The 22,379-nt window shown below is 45.5% G+C and overlaps 1 protein-coding gene across 1 annotated transcript in view; it reads left to right on the top strand.

Moving 5' to 3' along the window:
- The first annotated feature begins 2,431 nt into the window (after positions 1-2,431).
- LOC139276875 (cadherin-like protein 26) overlaps positions 2,432-22,379 on the top strand; it is a 111,709-nt gene continuing 91,761 nt past the window's right edge. Inside the window, exons 1-4 of the mRNA XM_070894873.1 lie at positions 2,432-2,524; positions 2,631-2,753; positions 10,111-10,269; positions 13,339-13,486. Coding sequence (XP_070750974.1) covers positions 2,432-2,524; positions 2,631-2,753; positions 10,111-10,269; positions 13,339-13,486 — 523 coding nt within the window. The remainder of the gene's footprint in view (positions 2,525-2,630; positions 2,754-10,110; positions 10,270-13,338; positions 13,487-22,379) is intronic.

The following is a 22,379-nucleotide window of genomic DNA, read 5'->3' as shown; positions in this document are numbered from 1 at the left end:
ATCTTTGCCATTTCTGCATCATCGCATCCATTAATATCCCCTGCCTGTTCCACCTCCATAAAGTGAACCGAGGGACCTCCCTTTGGAGTTAACTTTCCCAGGTGGCTTATCATAGCCCTAACCTGTCCTGGACCCCCGGCAAGGATGGGCGGGCCAAACTTCTGTTGCCAGACCGGGCACATTGGCCCTGGTTCTGGCTCTCCCTATTCTGGCTCGCCTACTTCTCCTCCCTGCTGCCAAGCCGAGCTGAAACTCGGTGCCACAGGTGGTGGTGTTCATTATCCCTGTCCGCCCCGCAACTGATTTGCTCCTCCTGCTGCTGCGCCGGTGTAGTCACCGGTGCCACAGGTGGTGGCCAGGCAGTTTCTTCCTTCTCTTACAGGTTTACCTGGGGCATACCCGGGCTTATTAAGCATACCATGCCTTTTGCCTTGGACAGAGCAAGGTTTAAACTTTTAATTTGTTGCTGGCAGGGACCGTGGTCTCCCGATTCAAACCCATTAGTGCTAACTACTTTATACGCTGTCTGCACATCTTTTAATCTTTCCTGGAGCTCTTTTACTTGTAGGGTGAGGCGAGTGCTTTCCTCCCTCAGTGACTTTTCATTACTTTTGGCCTCGGTAACCTGACATTGAAAATAGTCCTGACTGTTTTTAAACCTTTCCATTATCTGGGTCCTTCTGGTTTTAGCTTATAGAGTTCTCCCCATAACCTTTCTTCTGACATAACCCTTTCCTGATAGTTCTCTGCGCATTCCCATAATTCTGCCTGTAGTGTCTCATTGGTTTTATCTAGGAGTTGGACCTGTCGCTGTAGACAGACCAACCAAATTGCCTTCTCTACTGCTTCTTTTGATTTTTGCTTGCTATCCACTGGGCTGCAGCGTCAGCTAGACGCTCAGCTCGCAATAGACCAAGCACCCATTCCTTAGTGACATTGACCTTCTTATACACATAGGAGGAAATCCTCTTCCATCTTGGTTCTTTGCCCCAAACCCAGCACCCTCCGCATCACACCCCTTGTACCAGAGTCCTGCCGTGGTTGCCATTTTGTAAGGGGTTGGTCCCAGGGGTCAGGATCACCTCTGACCAACTTGAGCGGTTAGAATCGCTCCCACCCCCTTGGGTTCAAGACTCTGGATTTATTTGGGGGCTGTGATAAAGTGCAAAGGATAACTGGTTTGGTGCAAAAGAACTTTGATTTTATTACAATCAAGAAAATACAATGTCAAACTTATAATCACTCTAATAAAGAACAATACATTACACATTCAAAGGATGTTACAGTAAAAATTACACCTCCTACCTCCCAATACCTAATTCTAGTTAGGTTGGACTCCAGGACAGGCAGGGACTATGCTTACCAATCCTTTCTGGTCAGTTAGCGGTAGTTTGCGATTTCGGGTTCATTGAATTCTGTAGGTTCTGCTTGCCTTACCCCAAATGTCAGAGAAGACTTCTTGCTGAGCAATCTTCAGTTAGGTTGAGTCCGCTGATGCGGTAAGGCGCGTTTTGGATCTATGGGGTAAGTACCCGGTTTTCTTCTTTAGAAATAGGTTCAAAGTCTCTTTAGGTAATGTTTTCACCTGTTGGTAATCAGGCCTTAGATTGTAAAGTGGAAACTTTCGATTTTTCGGTTTCTTCCTGTTGGAGTTTGTTTCAAGTTTGGTCGATCGGGGTGGTTTTTCGTTGGGACCACATTGGCTGTGGTTGGTTGCTGCCACGATGGTGATGTTCTTCCTTCCTTCAGGACTTCAGGACTTCGAGGCTGGAGAAGTAAGTTTACAACTGTCGCGTTGTCTTCTCTCCTTGTCTTGATGGCATACTCGCAGTATATCACCTGGTGTAGTATGGCCTATCCTCTGTTAAAACAGGGGGCCAGTTATGCCATTTGAGTTGCTCTAATCTTCGCGCCAAATCAGTCCAGGATTCTTTGTTTGAATTTGGCGGGCTTGACTTCTCTTTGTAATATTTTGGCGGGCTCGTTAAAAGTTAATATGTTTTAGGAGGGTTGCATTTCTAAATCTATTTCCTGATGGAAATATTAGCTTGGTAATCGCAATGACCTTTTGTGCTTAGTTTTTCGCATACAGGCTGTATTGGGCCTCTTTGTGATGTATATGCTGAAACGGTTTTCCAGATTCAGGTTGATGGTTAGCTACCTCTGGGTTATTTGTTGTAATGTTAATGTCTCTTGTGGAGCAGGATTCTCAAATACACATTTCTCCAGACAAGTTAAATTAGTCCCAACGCCCAGACAATCCTAATAATCCTTTCCCTCAAGTGGGCTTCTTGTGTTCCCTAGGCCCGGCCACAGGCTTGAATTTGTCTTGTAAAAGTCCAAAATTTGATTAAAGTTCGTAGTTTCTTCTATAAGCAATTTAGGATTTCAAACTTTTTGGTAGATAGTCCCAAATTAAATTTCCTTTTGAATGAGCCCAAATGCTGGGGAGGGGGTTCTCGTCAATTTTGCGTCCTTCAAGTTCCCGGAGTGGGACTTGAACCCACAACCTTCTGACTCAGAGGTGAGAGTGCTACCCACTGAGCACAGCTGACACTAAGCTGTTTGATGTGGTGATCAATATTAATCTTAGATATTTAATCGTTAAATATTGAAATGCTTAATTTTAGGACCTGAACAGAGTAAAAGGACAGCATTCAATGGTGTTGCACCGTGTGAAGAGAAGATGGATTACTGCTGTTTTTAAACTTGTGGAAGAAGATACTGGACCTTTCCCTAAACAGATTATTAAAGTAAGTGTTAATATGAGAGCAAAAGGCAAAGGAGACAATATTATTTTTGTAGTTTCTACACAGATCAACGAAAAATATCCAAATCTTTAAATAAAAACACTAGTTGTTACAATTTTAATATCTATTTATCGCTTTGAATTCTATATTTTGTGTCTGTGTGCTCAAATTCTCATGAGTAATGTTGATGACTGGCTTGTTGTAGCCTTGGGTCTAAGGATTATGATTAGTTCAATGTCTGACAAAATATTTAGCTTGGTATTGGTTATTTTAATTAATTTGGGGGCTCTGGTCACTTTCTTGAACGTATTGAACTGTCTTTCATAATCAGTGCATATTTCCATTTCTTGTTTTGCACAAACAGCTCCCCTGTCCAGGTCTGCCCCAAGTACTCTAGTGCCTTGCCCTGCACCACAAATTCAGGAACCCCTGAAAATCTTCACCTGTCCTCAACTGCACTGTGTGCATCCCCAGTCCACAAAAATTGAACCCTGCTCTGTGTAGAGCATAAAGGTCATCATCGCTGTGCGCAGTGACCTGTTTTCGCCCCGCAGAAGTCCGTTTTCACCCCATGGCAGAAATTGGGCCACGCCCTGTGAGACCACCATGGGCGATGTCAGCGTCAGCCTCGCGGGTCGCACTCCGCTCCTCTCGGGGTGCCATTTAAACGGGAGGTGCACACCGGCATTTTGTCCTCTCGGTCCGGCCTTCTGTTATTTTTTTCACGGGGTTTGTGCCGTGATGGTGCGGCCCGGCAATCTGCTTCTGTGCCGGGCTGCGGCCACGGCACCCTGCATCCCTGGTGGTGTAGTGGAGACGCCTCACCCCACTGCAAACCTCGCAGCGTGCCCTCCCCTTTAACGGAAGCTGCAACTTTCGTGCGCTTTCTGCCCCAGTCCTGCGCCGGAGAGCAAGTGGAACGCCTGACTTTCTGCTCCACTTCCTCTTGGGGGCGGTAACCCAAATTTAGGTCACAGGGCGGGACTTTCATGCTGGGCTTCGCCAAGGTTACCGCCCTCAAACGGGGCGATATGCAATTTTCCCCCATGAGTGGATTCCATTGATCCCAGGATAGGCTACAGCTGAAAAATGGATCACAATCCCTCCTGCCAGATAATCCGAAATCATCGTAGTTTGTGGATGCAACCTGAAACTCTTGTCCACCAGACAACTACGACATATTGTACACTTGCCCACCGTTATTCTGATTGACTTTTGACAGCCAGAGCAGCTGCTGAGGAATCGTCCTGCCTGTAGAGACATTCTGCTAGACTTCTACTGTCAAGAATATTCCAAGAGCGTCTCTGCTCTGTTTCTCTCCTCATATTCCTGTGTGTGTATCTTTATTCTTCTTGCGTTCTCTGTCTCTTATTTTTCTCACTTTCTCTTGTTTTAGTATCACACTTCTTGTTTATTTTACTCGCACATTCTTTCCGTCTCTTTTCACTCACACTCGCTTTCTCTCTCATTTGTTAAACTCTCTCGTTTTTCTCTCTCATATTTTTTTTACCTCTTGTTTATCGCTCATGCTCAATGCCACTTGATTCTCTCTCTGCTCTGAACCTGCCTCCTTGTCAGTTTCTCAAGTGTCGGGTCTGCGAGCAGATCACTGACCCGATACCAAGCAGGGGGCCAGGCAATTAAAATTGTTAAGAGGCATTTTTAAGGTAATTTAAATGATTTTACCAGGCACTTACCATTTTACCAAGTTTTTAATGAGTTTGTCGTCCCTTGGATTTCACGCCAGGTCAGGTTTTCAGTGACTCTCCATTTCTTTGACTAGTTGACAGCAGCAGAAGTGGTATAAAAGCTACCATTTTACACCTGTTCACTTTCCAATCTCAGAAGCTGAAGCCTTCAGGATTTAGAAGACACTTTTGAACTGTATGCACTTTGGAAGTGTTTGCAGTGAACACCCAGTCACCTCCTTGAAGCAACCTCTCTCACCATTGACAGATCGCTTCTGTCATCTCAACTTCACTTGCCATCTATTCCAGCATCGTCAGTGCCCTTGAAAAAAATCTCACCTTGGTCCTCAGAATCCCACCATGATCAGCCCCAACACCAACATTACTAAACACACCAGCATCACTAACAACACCAACCTCATCCGCAATCACCTGGTGCTGCACAGGACACGGCATCAGCACCCGACCACATTGCTGCCAGGGATGGCCGCACCCAGGACCACATTTACTTCACCTGATGCTGTACAACCTGGCTGCCACATGATGCGCCAGGTTGGCACCACCCCACAGCAGCACCATAAAGCATCCTTGCAATGTCCAAGCCTTTCCTTTCCCATTGTGCGGGGTACCCTTATGTCTCACCATTCACTACAACTCACGAAGCCACTTCCAAAGGTGCACATAGATCTGTCCAAGAACACACAGTGTTGAAAATAAAGATTTCAATGTTTGACAACACATTAGCAGAAACTCTACATGAACATTGGCTAAAAGACCCAAGTGCCTACCCTTGTGTGTTGTTAGTTGGCATGCTTGCATTAGGATGAGGGTGAGTGTGAGGGGAGGCTAGTGAGATGGGGAAGTGATAATGTAGATAGAGAGGGATGGGTGGAGGTGCAAGGTAAGTTGGTGTGAGTAAGGATGTGTAGGAGTAGGGTAGGGAAGGCAGAGTGATGGGGATGTGATGAGTGGCACAGGAGGATGAAGTCGAGTGTGGCTTTGCAGTAATGTTTCGCAATCTACTGAGATCATTGAAAGGTTTGCGCCAGTGCAGCCAGTTCTCCCTGATTCTGCCCTCCTATGCAATGTGTAACCAGGCTGCGTTGGTGTCCTGGGGAGGTCTTTTCCGCCCATTGGAAGGGAAGAGAACCTCCCTGTGTGCTGTGACTCCCTCCATAAGCATCTCGAGGCATTCATGGGAGAGCCTGGGTGCAGCCACGTATATTTTTGAAGTGTTGTCAGTGTTTGCAGTGTTTAAGGAAGTTGGCTGATGACGCGTCATCAAATGACGTCATCAGACCCGCTTCTTGTTGATAGACCGGGAACCTCGCAGGGTGGGCTTAACAAACTGAATCTAGGGAAAATTGTGAGAGGGTGGGCTGGAGCCGGGAGCACCTTCCCCAAACACCATAATTTCTGGCCTCACCACCGTGAAATCACGGCCTCTCAGTCACTTGTGGTGGAGTGAACTCTATCTCGTGTTCTTCCTCTGCTTCTTCTATGGGGTTGCTGAACCTCCTTTTTGTTTGATCCACATGTTTACGGCAGATTTGTCCATTGGTAAGTTTAACTACCAGAATCCTATTTCCCTCTTTGGCAACCACAGTGCCTGCGAGCCATTTGGGCCCTGCAGCGTAGTTGAGGACAAAAACAGGATAATTTACATCAATACATCGCGCCCTCGCATTCCTGTCATGGTAGTGATATTGTGACTGGCGCCTGCTCTCGACAATTTCTTTCTTGGTGGGGTGTATAAGGGATAATCGGGTTTTGAGCGTCCTTTTCATTAGTAGCTCTGCGGGTGGAACCCCTGTGAGCGAGTGTGGTCGGGATCTATAGGCCAACAGGAGGCGTGATAAACGGGTTTGTAGGGAACCCCCTTGGAATCTGAGCATCCCCTGTTTGATTATCTGCACTGCTCGTTCTGCCTGGCCGTTTGAGGCCGGCTTGAACGGTGCCGTTCTAACATGGTTAATTCCATTGCCTGCCATGAAGTCCTGGAATTCAGTGCTTGTGAAGCACGGGCCATTGTCGCTGACCAAGATGTCCGGTAGACCGTGGGCGGCGAACATTGCCCGTAGACTTTCTACCGTGGCAGAGGATGTGCTTGAATTTAAAATGTCACACTCGATCTATTTGGAGTAGGCGTCTACTACAACCAAAAACATTTTCCCCATGAAAGGACCTGCGTAGTCCACATGGATGTGAGACCAAGGCTTGGCGGGCCATGGCCAGGGGCTAAGGGGGGCTTCCCTGGGCGCATGGCCCAGCTGGGCACACGTTTTGCACCTGCGAACACAAAGTTCCAGATCTGCGTCTATCCCTGGCCACCAAACGTGTGACCTGGCAATTGCCTTCATCGTGACAATGCCCGGGTGCCCATTGTGGAGTTCTCTGATGAACACCTCTCTGCCCATCTGGGGCATGACTACGCGGTTTCCCCACTGTAGGCAATCGGCCTGAATCGAGAGTTCATCCTTGCGCCTGTGAAATGGTTTAAATTTCTCAGGGCATGCCCTGTACGTGGCTGCCCAGTCCCCATTCAGGACACATTTCTTGACTCGAGACAATAGCGGGTCTCTATTTGTCCAGACTTTAATCTGACGGGCTGTCACGGGTGAGCGTTCGCTTCTGAAAGCTTCAACAGCCATGACCACCTCAGCACCATGCTCGGTAGCCCCCTCAGTGGTGGCTAGTGGGAGCCTGCTGAGTGCATCGGCGCAGTTTTCGGTGCCCGATCTGTGCCGAATTGTGTAGTCATAGGCAGCTAACGTGAGTGCCCACCTCTGTATGCGGGCCGATGCGTTTGCATTTATGGCCTTGTTGTCGGCCAAAAGGGACGTTAGGGGTTTGTGATCTGTCTCCAGCTCAAATTTCCTGCCAAACAGGTACTGGTGCATTTTCTTTACCGCATATACACATGCGAGCGCCTCCTTTTCTACCATCCCGTAGCCCCTTTCTGCCTGGGACAGACTCCTGGAGGCATAAGCTACCGGCTGTAACTGACCCTTGGCATTGACATGCTGCAACCATAGGACGATGCATCGCACGTTAACACAAGTTTCTTACATGGGTCATATAGCGTTAACAGATTGTTGGAACATAACAAATTGCGTGCTCTATTAAAAGCCCTTTCCTGGCTGCCCCCCAGACCCATTCACGACCTTTGCGTAGGAGCACGTGTAGCGGCTCTAGCAGCGTGCTCAATTTGGGAAGAAAGTTACCAAAATAGTTCAGGAGCCCCAGGAACGAACGCAGCTCCGTCGTGTTGCGGGGTCTGGGTGCTCTCTGGATCGCTTCCATCTTGGATGCAGTAGGGCTGATCCCGTCTGCTGCTACCCTCATCCCCAGAAATTCTACCTCTGGAGCTAGGAAGACGCACTTCGCCTTTTTCAGTCGCAGACCTACCCGGTCCAGTCTGCGTAGCACCTCCTCCAGGTTGTGGAGGTGTTCTCCAGTATCGTAACCCGTAATGAGGATGTCGTCCTGAAAAACCACCATCCCTGGAATCGACTTGAGGAGGCTTTCCATATTTCGTTGGAAGATCGCGGCGGCCGAGCGAATCCCGAACGGACATCTGTTGTACTCAAACAACCCTTTGTGTGTCGTGATGGTGGTCAGCTTCTTCGACTCACTCGCCAGCTCCTGGGTCATGTAAGCTGAGGTCAGGTCCAATTTTGAAAAAAGTTTGCCATCAGATAGCGTCGCAAAGAGGTCCTCCGCTCTCGGTAGCGGGTACTGGTCTTGGAGTGACACCCGATTGATGGTGGCCTTGTAATCGCCACATATCCTGACCGACCCATCCGCCTTGAGCACCGGCACAATCGGGCTCGCCCAGTCACTGAATTCGACTGGCAAGATGATGCCTTCCCTCAACAGGTGGTCCAATTTGCCTTCTATCTTTTCCCGCATCACGTACGGCACCGCTCTGGCCTTGTGGTGTACTGGTCTGGCATCCGGGTTTATGTGACTCACTACCTTGGCCCCCATGAAAGTGCCAATGCCGGGTTGAAATAATGAGTCAAATTTGTCCAGGACCTGTGAGCATGATACTCGCTCCACAGAGGAAATTGCATTGACATCGCCCCATTTCCAGTTCATGACAGCAAGCCAACTCCTCCCCAGTAGTGCGGGACCGTCCCCTGGGACAATCCAGAGTTGCAACCTGTTCTCCGAATCTTTGTGGGTCACGACTACCGTGGCGCTGCCTAGCACCGGAATGATCTGCTTTGTGTAAGTCCGTAGCTGTGCGTCAATCGGCGATAATTTTGGCCTCCTGGCCTTGGATGCCCACAACTTTTCGAACTGTTTGATACCCATCATGGACTGGCTGGCACCCGTGTCTAACTCCATTGATACTGGGATGCCATTGAGGAGCACTTTCATCATTATCGGTGCCGTCCTGGTGTATGAACTGTATACGTGCTCCACACGAACTTGCTGAATTTTAGCTTCCAGCGATTTCCCCCAGTGTCCATTTCTGCAATTTCTGCAGGTATTTTGCTCATCTCTGCAAACTCCGGTTGAGTGTGTACCTCTACGCCTCCAGCATGAGTTGCGGTTTGAAACAAAAGGTCCCTTGCCAGTCGATCGTCCCTGTCTGCCCCTGTTATTATCCTTGAGTGCTTCATTAACAGGTGTTGATGGCCCCATTACTGGCCGCATTGTCCCTTGCAATGGCGTGAATCGCTGTTCAGCTTGCCATTGTCTCTGTCGAACTCCCCCTCTGGGTTCGACTACATGTTGGGGCATGCCTGACTGCCCTTGTCTGCCTGGAGAACTGTGTGCTGCTTTAACAATGTTGAATCTCTGTCCCAACCATTCCTTAACACAGTACCTCTCGTCTGTTCTGCTAGTTGCCATGCTCGTGTGGTTTAAATCCCAGTTTCTTGTCGCCATTGAAACGTCCTTACTACACAGTATAAATGCACACGAGGCCCATGCTTGAGAGAAGGTCAGTCTGTGACCTGTCCTTTATTCCTTAGCACTCAAGTGATGAAGGTGGGTGGAGCTTCCCCTTTTATACCTGAAGGTCCAGGTTAGGAGTGTCTCCCACCTAGTGGTCAGTGTTCTCACGGTGTACAACTTAGGTCAGTTTATACATGGATTACAATGCTGGTTGAATACATGACATTTGGTGCAGTGGAAGCTCCCAAGAGAAGCTATGACCCCAATGTATTAAAATAACATGTTAAAACTTGGCTAAAGATGACGAATATTCTTTGGAAGCACTTCAATCCTAGTATGTAGTCTTGTATGTTCCACTGCGAGAAAGATAGGGTGCCAGAATAATCGTCAGCCAACATAACTTGTTTAATAACACTTACCAAGATATCACCAACCAGGTCTACAGGCATCAGCATACCTACCTAGCATAGACTGTGAAAAATATCTTCAGTCCCCAGCTCAGCAGAGTGCATTAATCCACTTAAAATAAAAAAGTAAATGGGCTATTTTAGCAGAGAGAGGGAATTTTGATTAACAATTTAAACATTTATAACTATTATCTCATAGTGTAAGTACAAGGACAAAGTTTTTAATGAAGATGTACCATAAGTTAAGACCTGAGAAATAATTTTATATTTTAATGAAATACTATTACTAGATTATTCCACTCACAACAATTTTCTTGTAAAATTATTTTCACAAGTAACAATTTTGTTTTTTTGTAGCTTTCCAATGACAAGATTCAAAACCATACAGTGGTATTTCGACTTTCGGGTGAGGGTGTTGATCGTGAACCTGAGAGAGGCTTGTTTTCAATTGATTCCGATACTGGAGATATATCTGTCCATCATAAAGTTGATCGTGAAACAACAAGAAAAATTACGGTACAAACGCTCTTCTTTTGAGTTTCTGTAACATAAGTTTTGCTGTATGATTCAAAGCACATATGTTGGATCCTATAACTTGCACCTACTTGTTCTGTGTCGACTAATGTAAAATATGCAAGACTTAGAAACCCATGATCCTGCTCTACCACCACAACAAGGTGAGAGAAACTTCCAGTGTGAAACTCAGAGTCTCCCAATTATCTTAATGTTGGAGAGTGCCTGTGCCAGTATTGGCACAGATGGGGCATCATAGTAGGTGGGGGTCGGGGGCAGTAAAATGTCCTGCAGAGCAGAGCAGGAAAGGCTGGTTGAAGGTGTCAGTGAATAGTAATAATTCTCCCATTTATATGTTCAAAGTTTGCTTGCCCCTTTTCACAAGGACCTCTGAGTGATAATTTCGGGCCTTCAAATCAGCCTGGAACAATCCTGTAGCCCCACTTTTATGTTATGAAATCATGTATGGAAGCTTTTTGCAAGTGCACTGTATTTTGGGGCACTAGTGGTGAGATGAGTGCAAACACCCACGCAGCTTTGTGTGCTACAGCTTTTCTGCAATCGTACAGAAGAGGAGAAAGTGTGTTTGGATGCTTTCATGGTATCTTCCTGAGGGTGCTGTAACTCAGAATTTAGTTTGTGTCATAAATATTTTTTTAATTTATTCATAGAATGTGGGCATCACGAGTAAGGCCAGCATTTATTGCCCATCCCTAATTGTCCTCGAGAAGGTGGTGGTGAGCCACTATCTTGAGTATTAGGTCATGCTCGGTCATTTCAGAGGCCAGTTAAGAGTCGACCACATTGCTGTGGGCCTGGAGTCACATATAGGCCAGACCGCATAAGGACAGCAGATTTCCTTCCCTAAAGGACATCAGTGAACCAGATGGGTTTTTACAACAATCCATTAGTTTCATGGTCACCATTACTGATAATAGCATTTATTTAACTGAATGGTGAGATTTGAACTCATGTCTCATATTAACCCCAATATTAGAGTGAAAAGATGTGCACACTTACTTTGCACTCCGAATTCCAATAAACTGCTTCCTGATTTGGATATGGTCAATGGATCTGGGAGACATAATTCCATCACTGCTGCCTCCTCTTTTGCTGCACTTCCTGCAATTGTACTTCCAATACCTCTCCCTGTAAAGGTGCAGTCCTCCATACGTTGCTCCTTGGCTCCATTGTAGCTTCCAGCAAAATGTATTTTTTAAATGCAGATTAAAAACTCACTCCTCTTCAAGAGTAAGCTATAGTCCTTTAGCCAGTCAGGATTCTGCCCATTTTCCAAGTGCTAAGTGCTTGTTACAGTTAGGAGGGTCTAACCTCACAATTTGCAGTGAGGCCAGCCATCCAATTGCTGGTACAAGGAAACAGCTCTGAAATGCTCTACATTGCAATTTGGTATTATATTTGCCCCCATATGCAACCACTCACCAACCTAGAATTTCCAGTTTGGCAGAATTGGGTCACATCTCCAGCCAGCCACTATCGAGACTCTGGTTGATGGTCCTGTTTCAATACTGGAGGCAGGCTCCCTGACCTCTGGCAGGGTGTCCATCAGCTTAGGGCTGGAGTTTCCCTGCAGCAGTCCTCTGATCCCATCACTGCATAGGAGCTCCATGCACTTTGTGAAATGAACTCAACATGAAAAAAATAATGGTCATACTACTTTTTGGGTTTGTGCAAGTCATTGCTTTGAGTGCTAAAATAAATGAACAGGTCTCCTCCACCACCTTTGGTATACTTGCACCTGGGACTAACAGTAATAGTCGGGACTCAAATAGAAGGGAATACATCACAGGATTCATTTTCCTAATTTGCATTGGTTTTCTATACATTTGCCCACATGGCAGGCATATATATGTTCCACTACTGGGCTGGGCCTGGGAAGAGGAAATGGGGGAGACACAACAAAGTGGGGATGTGATGGAGCATATTCCAGTGCGATTTTCCCACACCACTATCCTTGAGCTGATAAAAAACTGGTGGATGGCTAAGGGAATCCATACTACCCTATTTAAACTGGTAGCTAGATTTTTCACCTTTGCTATTTGGCTAGCTGTCAGTAAAAGGTCAAAGATGTGCAGGGAACATATGTTAATTACTCTAATGTCATGACCTCTCTCAAAATTTCATGCAGTCAGCTCAGTGTGCTGTGGGCTAGCTTAGTTCTTCAGCCAACCATTCCTAGCACAGATTTTGTTGATATTGGAAGATGTGCTGACCAAGCAATTACAGCAACCAGTTACAGATTGCTCATTTAGAAGAACTTGCATTTATATTACATGTTTCACGATTTCAGGATGTCCCATCCCAAAGTGCTTCACAGCCAATGAAGTACTTTTAAAATGTAGTCACTGTTATAATGTAGGCAAATGCACCAGCCAATTTGTGTACAGCAAAGTCCCACATAAGACTTGGATTTATATAGCGCTTTTCATGGCCACCGGATGTCTCAAGGTGCTTTACAACCAATTAAGTACTTTTGGAGTATAGGCACTATTGTAATGTGGGAAACAGCAAAGAGATAATTTGTTTCATGGTGGTGTTTGTTGAGGGATAAATGAGGGATACCAACTCAACGTATACTATGGGATCATTTACATCTATCTGAGAAGGCAGACAGGACCTTGGTTTAACATCCCATCTAAAAGACAGCACCTTCAACAGTGCAGCACTCCCTCAGTACTGCACTGAAGTATCAGCCTAGATTATGTGCTCATGTCTCTGGAGCGGGGCTTGAACCTACAACCTACCTGGCTCAAGGATAAGAGTGCTATTACTGAGCCAAGGCTGGCATTTTGTGAGCAAAATGCCTTCAACCTAAAAAAAAAGCTCAGTGCAAAACAGGAGAGCAGGTGTACTGACTAATTTTTAATAAATTCATAACAATTAAATTAAAAAGTTAAATATATAAATATGTGATCTACCGCTCTCTGAATATTGGTATCAAATTTTTGTTTGTTAACCTAAACAGTAGACAAATGGAATGTCTTAATATTTATTAAAGTATAATCTATTTTTTGAATAATAATTAATTCTACCAATTTTTTCTGTATTCAGTTTCAAGTCGATGCTCTGAACAAGGATAGTTATGAAATTCTAGATGATCATATGTTATATGTAATTGTAGTGACTGATATCAATGACAACCCTCCTAAATTCAGCAGTAAGACATACAAAGTTGATATATCTGAAAATACACGTCCAGGTAAGAGTTTGTTCCAAAATAGATGTTTGTTTTTACATTCTTCCCTGTTTACTCAGAATACAAATGTTTCAGCATGGATTTCTTTATTAACATTCTATAATTATCTGGCAGAAATGCAATTGAACTGGCCTGAATTGGGCAAGGAAACTTTTACTCCTTCTTCGAGAAAAACACTGTTCAGAAAAAAAGAACTTACATTTATATAGTATCTCTTATGACCTCAGGACATTTCAAAGCACTTCTCAGCCGATGAAATACATTTAAAATGTAGTTACTGTGGTAATGTTGAAAAATGCGGCAGCCAAATTCATAAAATCATAGAAATTTACAGCATGGAAGAAGGCCATTTTGGTCCATCATGTCCGCACCGGCCAACAAAGAGCTAATCCCACTTTCCAGCTCTTGGTCTGTAGCCCTGTAGGTTATGGCATTTCAAGTGCACATTCAAGTACTTTTTAAATGTGGTGAGGGTTTCTGCCTCTACCACCCTTTCAAGCAGTGAGTTCCAGACCCCTACCACCTTCTGGGTAAAGACATTTCCCCTCAAATCCCATCTGAACCTTCTACCAATTACTTTAAATCTATGCCCGCTGGTTGTTGAACCCTCTGCTAAGGGAAATAGGTCCTTCCTATCCACTCTATCTAATTTTATACACCTCAATAAGGTCTCCCCTCAGCCTCCTCTGTTCCAAAGAAAACAAACACAGCCTATCCAATCTTTTCTCATAGCTAATATTCTCCAGTCCAGGCAACATCCTTGTAAATCTCCTCTGTACCCTCTCTAGTGCAATCACATCCTTCCTGTAACGTGGTGACCAGAACTGCACGCCGTACTCTAGCTGTGGCCTAGTCCTCTACACTTCTCAGTGACCTACCATTTAATGTGTATTCCCTTGCCTTGTTAGCCCTCCCCAAATGCATTACCTCACACTTCTCTGGATTGAATTCCATTTGCCACTGTTCTGCCCACCTGACCAGTTGATTGATACCTTCTTGCAGTCTACAGCTTTCTTCTTCATTATCAACCACACAGCCGATTTTAGTATCATCCGTAAACTTCTTAATCATACCCCCTACATTCAGGTCTAAATCATTGATATGTACACCAGAAAAAGTATAGGACCTAGTACTGAGCCCTTTGAAACCCCACTGGAATCAGCCTTCCAGTCACAAAATACCTATCAACCATTACCCTTAGCTTACTGCCTCTGAACCAATTTTGAATCCAACTTGTCACTTTGCCCTGGATCCCATAGGCTTTTACTTTCATGACAAGTCTGCCATGTGGGATCTTATCAAAAGCTTTGCTAAAATCCATATTCACTACATCAAACGCACTACCCTCATTGGCCCTCCGTGTTACCTCCTTAAAAAATTAAATCAAGTTAGTCAGACACGACCTTCCCTTAACAAATCCATGCTGACTGTCCTTGATTAATCTGTGTCTTTCTAAATGAAGATTTATCCTGACCCTCAGAATTTTTCCAATGTTTTTCCCACCACTGAGGTTAGGCTGACTGTAATTACTCTGGCCTGTACAGGGCATTAGTGAGACTGTTATGTTCAGAATAATGCCACAAGACTGTATATTGTAAATTCAAACTGTTGTGACCTTGGTCTCTTTAATGTAACTTCAGAGTGAGGAAGCAGCATGGTAGAATGCCTTTTATACCTGCTTGCCCGGGGTGTGCAGGTGACCCTTGGGTCTCCTACAGGTGCGCCCCTTGCTGGCAAGTTTTACATATTGGCATTGTTCACATGCATAACATCATTCCCCCCGCAAAGTCTTAGATACAAGTTATTTCAAGTTAAGGCAATCCGGGGCTCTGCGTTCCTGGGTTGATCACCTGAGTTGAAGTCTTGGCATGGGTGAGTTGGTCGGATCATTGCTGCACTGCGGCGCGGCTGGTCTAATCGGACTGTCGGGCATGGTGGGTTCATCCTTGTAGTTGACAGAGAGATTGATTGCTGGTTGGGTGTGTGTGGGTGGATCGTTGATGGTAATGTCCTCTTCAAACTGTTTTTGGCTGTCAGTGAACTGCAGTTTGATCCGATCGAAGTGCTTTCTGCACGTTTGTCCATTAATAAGTTTGACAACAAACACTCTATTCCCCTCCTTGGCTAACACAGTGCCAGAAATTCATTTGGGACCATGATCGTCATTAAGAACAAACAGGGTCAGTAACCTCAATGTCACGAGATACAGCCGTGCGATCGTGGTACACGTTATGCCGGTGACGCCGGGTTTCTACATGATCATTGAGATCAGGGTGGACTAAGGAGAGCCTGGTTTTGAGTGCTCTCTTCATTAGCAATTCTGCAGGGGGAGCCTGGTAAGCGAGTGGGGTCGCGTGCGGTAGCTGAGCAGAATCTGAGATAACCGGCACTGCACGCGTTTCAAGCTCTGCTTGATGGTTTGGACTGCCCGTTCCGCTTGACCATTGGATGCGGCTTAAATGGCGCAGACATGATATGCTTGATGCCATTGCGTGTCATGAACTTGTTGACTTCTGAGCTGGTGAAACATGGTCCAACAAGGACGTCGGGCAAACCATGGTGGCAAACATGACCCGGAGGCTTTCAATGGTGGCAGTGGACGTACATGATGACATTATTATACATTCAATCCATTTAGATCAAGCGTCCACTGAAACTAGGAACATCTTTCCTAGAAAGGGGTCAGCGAAATGACCCTGGACCACGGTTTGGAGGGCCATGACCACAGACTCAGTGGGGCCTTCCTAGGTGCATTGCTTACCTGTGAGCAAGTGTTACATTAGTGTACGCATGACTCCAATTCTGAGTCAATGCCGGGCCACCAAACGTGCGACCTGGCGATAGCCTTCATTATGACTATGCCTGGGTGGGTACTGTGACAGTCACGTATAAACGATTCCCTGCCTTTTTTTGGCAAAATTACATGATTCCCCCATAGGAGGCATTCGGAATGGATGGACATTTCGCCCTTGCGTCGGTGGAACGGCTTACTTTTGTCTTGCATTTCCCCTGGAACCGCCGACCAGCTCCCATTGAGGTTGCAGCTTTTTACTAGTGATTGATTTATTGGTTGATTTATTGATGTATTTATCATTTATTATTGATGATGACTCTTTTTGTAAAACTGAAGTATTTAATGTTTGTAAACTTCCCTTTAAACCCCGCCCCCCCCACCCATTCCCTACGCCTGATTTGTAACCTACGCCTGATTTTCTAAGTGTAGACAAGGTTTTTCTGAGCGTACAAAAATCTACACGTACTCCATTCTAAGTTAGTTTGGAGTAAGTTTTCACTGCTGAAACTTTCAAAACAGGCGTAAGTGGCCGGACGTGCCCCCTTTTGAAAAAAAAATCTGTTCCAAACTGAAACTGTTTTAACTGACTAGAACAGGAGCAAACTAAATGCCGAGAATTGCAAGTTCTAAGAAACTCCATTCTAAACCAGTTGCTCCAAAAAAACAGGAGCAACTCAGGCCGAAACTTGGCCCCATAGAGAGTAGGTGCAGGAGTAGGCCATTTGGCCTTTTGAGCCTGCACCACCATTCAATATGATCATGGCTGATCATGCAACTTCTGTACCCCATTCCTGCTTTCTCTCCATACCCCTTGATCCCTTTAGCCGTAAGGGCCACATCTAACTCCCTTTTGAATATATCTAAAGAACTGGCCTCAATAACTTTCTGTGGTTGTGATCACCTCTCCTTTTTTAACCCCCTCTCTATCCTGTCTGAAAACTCTGTAACCCGGAATGTTGAACTACCAAACCTGCCCTTCTTTCAGCTATGTCTCAGTACTAGCTATAATATCATATTCCCAAGTGTCAATCTGTGCTCTCAACTCATATGCCTTATTCCCTATACTCCTTGCATTGAAGTATATAACATTTAGCACTGCCAAACTTCTTTGTTATCTATTTTCAAACCCTTGTTTCCTCTCTATTCCAAATTCACTTTCTACTTTTTTGCTTTCCAATTCCAGCTTTGCTTCTCTCCCTACTCTATCTAATCTCAGGTTCCTATCCCCCTGCCAAGCTAGTTTAAATCCTCCCCAACAGCATTAGCAACCGCGCCCCCTCCCCCCATGAGGATATTGGTCCCGGCTCTGTTGAGGTGCAACCCTTCTGACTTGTACAGGTCCCACCTCCGCCAGAAGCAATCCCAATGCCTCAGGAATCTAAAGCCCTCCCTCGTGCACCATCCTTCCAGCCAGACATTCATCTGTTCTATCGTCCTATTTCTGTATGCACTAGCACGTGGCACCAGGAGTAATCCGAAGATTTTACTACCTTTGAGGTCCTGCTTTTTTATCTCTCTCCTAGCTCCTTAAAATCTGCCTGCAGGACCTCATCCCTCTTTCTACCTATGTCATTGATACCGATATGGACCATGACCTCTGGCTGTTCACTCTCTCCCCTCCAGAATGCTCTGCAGCCACTCGATTATATATTTGACCCTGACACCAAGGAGGCAACATAACATCCTGGAGTCACGTATATGGCCGCAGATACGCCTGTCTGCTCCCCGAATTATCAAATCCCCTACCACTATTGCTCTTTCACTCTTCTTTCTCCACCCTCACCACCCCCACCATGCAGCCTAGCCACCCATGGTGCCATGGGTTTGGCTCTGGCTGTACTCGCCAGAGGCACCATCGCCCCCAGCAGTACTCAGAACAGAATACTGGTTGGAGAGCGAGATGCACTCAGGTGACTCCTGCACTATCTGCCTAGTCCTCCTCTTCTGTCTGGCGGCCACCCACTTCCTCTCTAGCTGCGGGGTGGCCACCTCTAGAAACGCGCAATCCACAAAGTTCTCAGCCTTGTGCATGCATTGCAGTGACTCCAGCCGCCGCCTCAAGCTCCAAAACCCGGAGCTCGAGTTGCTGTAGCTGGTAACACTTCCTGCACATGTGGTCATCCTGGCTACACCAAGCATCCAGGATTTCCCACATGGCACAGGATGTGCACTCCATGGGACTGAACTGCTGTGCCATGCCTCTATTTAATAGACTAAGCACTAACCCAGCAGAAATAATTTTAAAGCGTAACAAAAAACACTCACCAATCAGCTCTTTCCCTTTATTTTATCGGCTATATAAAACAATTAAAAACACTCACCAGCTACTCACCAATCAGTGCCTTCCCTTGTGCCAACGTCATTTTTGATTTCTGACGTCACTCCTGTATTGAGTTGCTCCCGGCTCTCTGCCTGCTCGTTGCCATCTGCTCTGGTCTCTCTGGGCCTCCCGCTTGATTTATGCTCTGCCTGCTCTGGTCTGCGCTCTCTGGGCCTCCTGTTAGATTTATGCTCTGCCTGCTCGTTGCCGCCGCTGCTCCAGTCTGCAAAGTACACAGCAAGGTTCCTCAAACAGCACTGAGATAAATTACCAGATAATCTAATTTTTGATGGTGTTAGCTGAGAAATAAATGTTGGCTAGGATAGTGTGATAACTTTCCTGCTTTCCTTGATAGTGCCATGGGATCTTATATGTGCATCTGAGAGGGCAGCGGAGGTCTCCATTTAACATTTCATCTGAAAGACAGCACTCCCTCAGTGCTGCACTGAAGTGTAAGCCCAGATTATTTGCTCAAGTATCTGGAATAGGACTTGAATCTACAACCTTTGATTTAGAGGCAAAATATCTATCATTGAACCAAGGCTGATACGGTTGATAATTTTTGCACATCACACCTCCAATTATGTAACATGCAGCCTGGGTGAGTGAGACTCTCTGCCAGGAGTCCAAAGTCAGACAATTAGCCCTTATGTAAGTGGAATGACACCTGGGAGTCTCTGGCCCAAGACCGCCCGAAGTGGAGGAAGTGCATCCGAGAGGGCGCATGCCGAGAGCATGCAGAAATCAACTGCATTCAATGGAAAGAGGGTGCAGCAAACCAGTCCCACCCACCCCTTCCCACCTGTGACAGAGTCTGTGGCTCTCATATTGGACTGTTCAGCCACCAAAGAACTCACTTCAGGAGTGGAAGCAAGTCTTCCTCGATTCCGAGGGACTGCCTATGATGAAAGAGGAGCATTTACTGTGAATAGATAATACTGTTTGTGGTTCAACTAATAATTCAAAAGGAAAGAATGTATTTGTTTTGCAAAACTGAAATTCTTCATCAGTGGAGTACATATTATGCAAATTCGTATGCAAATTATACTTGTATGCATTTTGTCCTCTTATTGTAGAGGAGAAACCTATATAGTTCAACAATTTCTAAACTGGATTTTGTAGCATTTCATACACACTTTGGTGCTCCCAGCACCTGCCAAAAGTGAATATCAGGAAATTGCACACCCTACTGCGTGCAATATGAACAGAAATTAATGGACAGAAAATTAGGAGATCAGAGCACCATTTCCCAATATTCACTCCTTGCATGTACTGTAAGTAGAACATCACCCTAAATGTTGTTTCTTTGATTTAATATGCAGTTTGGGTCATTCCATTAAAAACATTCATTAATTGATTACCTCAGAGCTCTGATCACCAGTGATAATTTAAGATACAAGTTGTGCAAATGAAGATAATGGGGTAGAGTTTCACTTTGCGGTCAATTAGGAAATTGCACCCAAAATGTGCTCGAAATTGCACTAGTTAGGTTACAGTTCAAGTTTCAGCTAAAATTCATTTGCATAATCACAACTGTAAAATCTTCAATGTACCAGCACAATTGGGCAGCAAAATAAAAGGTCTCTTCTTTTTTCTTTTCATTAAAAGTATTCCTTGCTGTATTTAAGAGTGGTAAACTGGTGCAGTATTAAGCAGGACAAATCCAATCCAGCTAATTATGTCAGCCTGCTCTCAATCATCATCAAAGTGATGGAAGGTGTCATCGACAGTGCTATCAAGTGGCACTTACTCACCAATAACCCGCTCACTGATGCCCAGTTTGGGTTCTGCCAGGACCACTTGGCTCCAGACCTCATTACAGCCTTGGTCCAAAATGGACAAAAGAGCTGAATTCCAGAGGTGAGGTGAGAGTGACTGTCCTTGACACCAAGGCAACATTTGGCCGAATGTGGTTTCAAGGAGCCCTAGAGTTATACCTAGCACAAAGGAAAATGGTTGCAGGAGTTCCTCAGGACGGTGTCCTAGGCCCACCCATCTTCGGTTGCTTCATCAATGACCTTCCCTCTATCTTAAGGTCAGAAATGGGAATGTTCACTGATGACTGCACAGTGTTCAGTTCCATTCGCAACTCCTCAGATAATGAAGCAGTCCATGTCCGCATACAGCAACATGCAGGCTTGGACTGATATGTGGCAAATAACAGTTGTGTCACACAAGTGCCAGGCAATGACCATCTCCAACATGAGAGAGGCTAACCACATCCCATTCAATGGCATTACTGTCAAATCCCCCACCATCAACATCACCATTGACCAGAAACTTAACTGGACCAGTCACATAAATACTGTGGCTAGAAAAGTAGGTCAGAAGCTGGGCATTCTGTGATGAGACCTCCTGACTCCTCAAAGCCTTCCCACCACCTACAAGGCAAAAGTCAGGAGTGTGATGGAATACTCTCCATTTGCCTGGATGAGTGCAGCACCAACAATACTCAAGAAGCTTGACACAAGCCAGGATAAAGCAGCCTGCTTGATTGGCACCCCATCCACCATCTTAAACATTCGCACCCTCCATGACTGGTGTACCGTGGCTGCAGTGTGTACCATCTACAAGATGCACTGCAGCAACTCGGCAAGGCTACTTCGACCTGATGGCTTGCATTCTAGGGTCTTAAGAGAAGTAGCGGCAGGGATAGTGGATGCACTGGTTGTAATTTACCAAAATTCCCTGGATTCTGGGGAGGTCCCCAGCAGATTGGAAAACTGCAAATGTAATGCCCCTATTTAAAAAAGGAGGCTGACAAAAAGCAGGAAACTATAGACCAGTTAGCCTAACATCTGTAGTTGGGAAAATGTTGGAGGCCATTATTAAAGAAGCAGTAGCAGGACATTTGGAAAAGCATAATTCGGTTAGGCAGAGATAGCATGGATTTATGAAGGGGAAGTCATGTTTGACAAATTTGCTGGAATTCTTTGAGGATGCAACGAAGAGGGTGGATAAAGGGGAACCAGTGGATGTGGTATATTTGAACTTCCAGAAGGCATTTGACAAGGTGCCACATGAAAGGTTACTGCACAAGGTAAAAGTTCACGGGGTTAGTGGTAATATATTAGCATGGATAGAGGATTGGCTAAGGAACAGAAAACAGAGAATCAAGGTAAATGGTTCTTTCTCGGGTTAAACATAGAAAACATAGAAAATAGATGCAGGAGTAGGCCATTCGGCCCTTCGACCCTGCACCATCATTCAATAAGATCATGGCTGATCATTCACCTCAGTACCCCTTTCCTGCTTTCTCTCCATACCCCTTGATCCCTTTACCCATAAGGGCCATATCTAATTCCCTCTTGAATATATCCAATGAACTGGCATCAACAACTCTCTGCGGTAGGGAATTCCACAGGTTAACAACTCTCTGAGTGAAGAAGTTTCTCCTCATCTCAGTCCTAAATGGCCTACCCCTTATCCTAAGACTGTGTTCCCTGGTTCTGGACTTCCCCATCATCGGGAACATTATTCCCGCATCTAACCTTTCCAGTCCCGTCAGAATCTTATAAGTTTCCATGAGATCTCCTCTCATCCTTCTAAACTCCAGTGTATAAAGGTCCAGTTGATCCAGTCTCTCCTCATATGTCAGTCCTGCCATCCCGGGAATCAGACTGGTGAACCTTCGCTGCACTCCCTCAATAGCAAGAACATGCTTCCTCAGATTAGGAGACCAAAACTGAACACAGTATTCCAGGTGAGGCCTCACCAAGCTGCTGTACAACTGCAGTAAGACCTCCCTGTTCCTATACTCAAATCCCCTAGCTATGAAGACC

The sequence above is a fragment of the Pristiophorus japonicus genome, chromosome 12, assembly GCF_044704955.1.
Source record: "Pristiophorus japonicus isolate sPriJap1 chromosome 12, sPriJap1.hap1, whole genome shotgun sequence".
NCBI classification, from domain to species: Eukaryota; Metazoa; Chordata; class Chondrichthyes; family Pristiophoridae; genus Pristiophorus; species Pristiophorus japonicus.
This window is presented reverse-complemented; position numbering and strand designations above follow the sequence as displayed.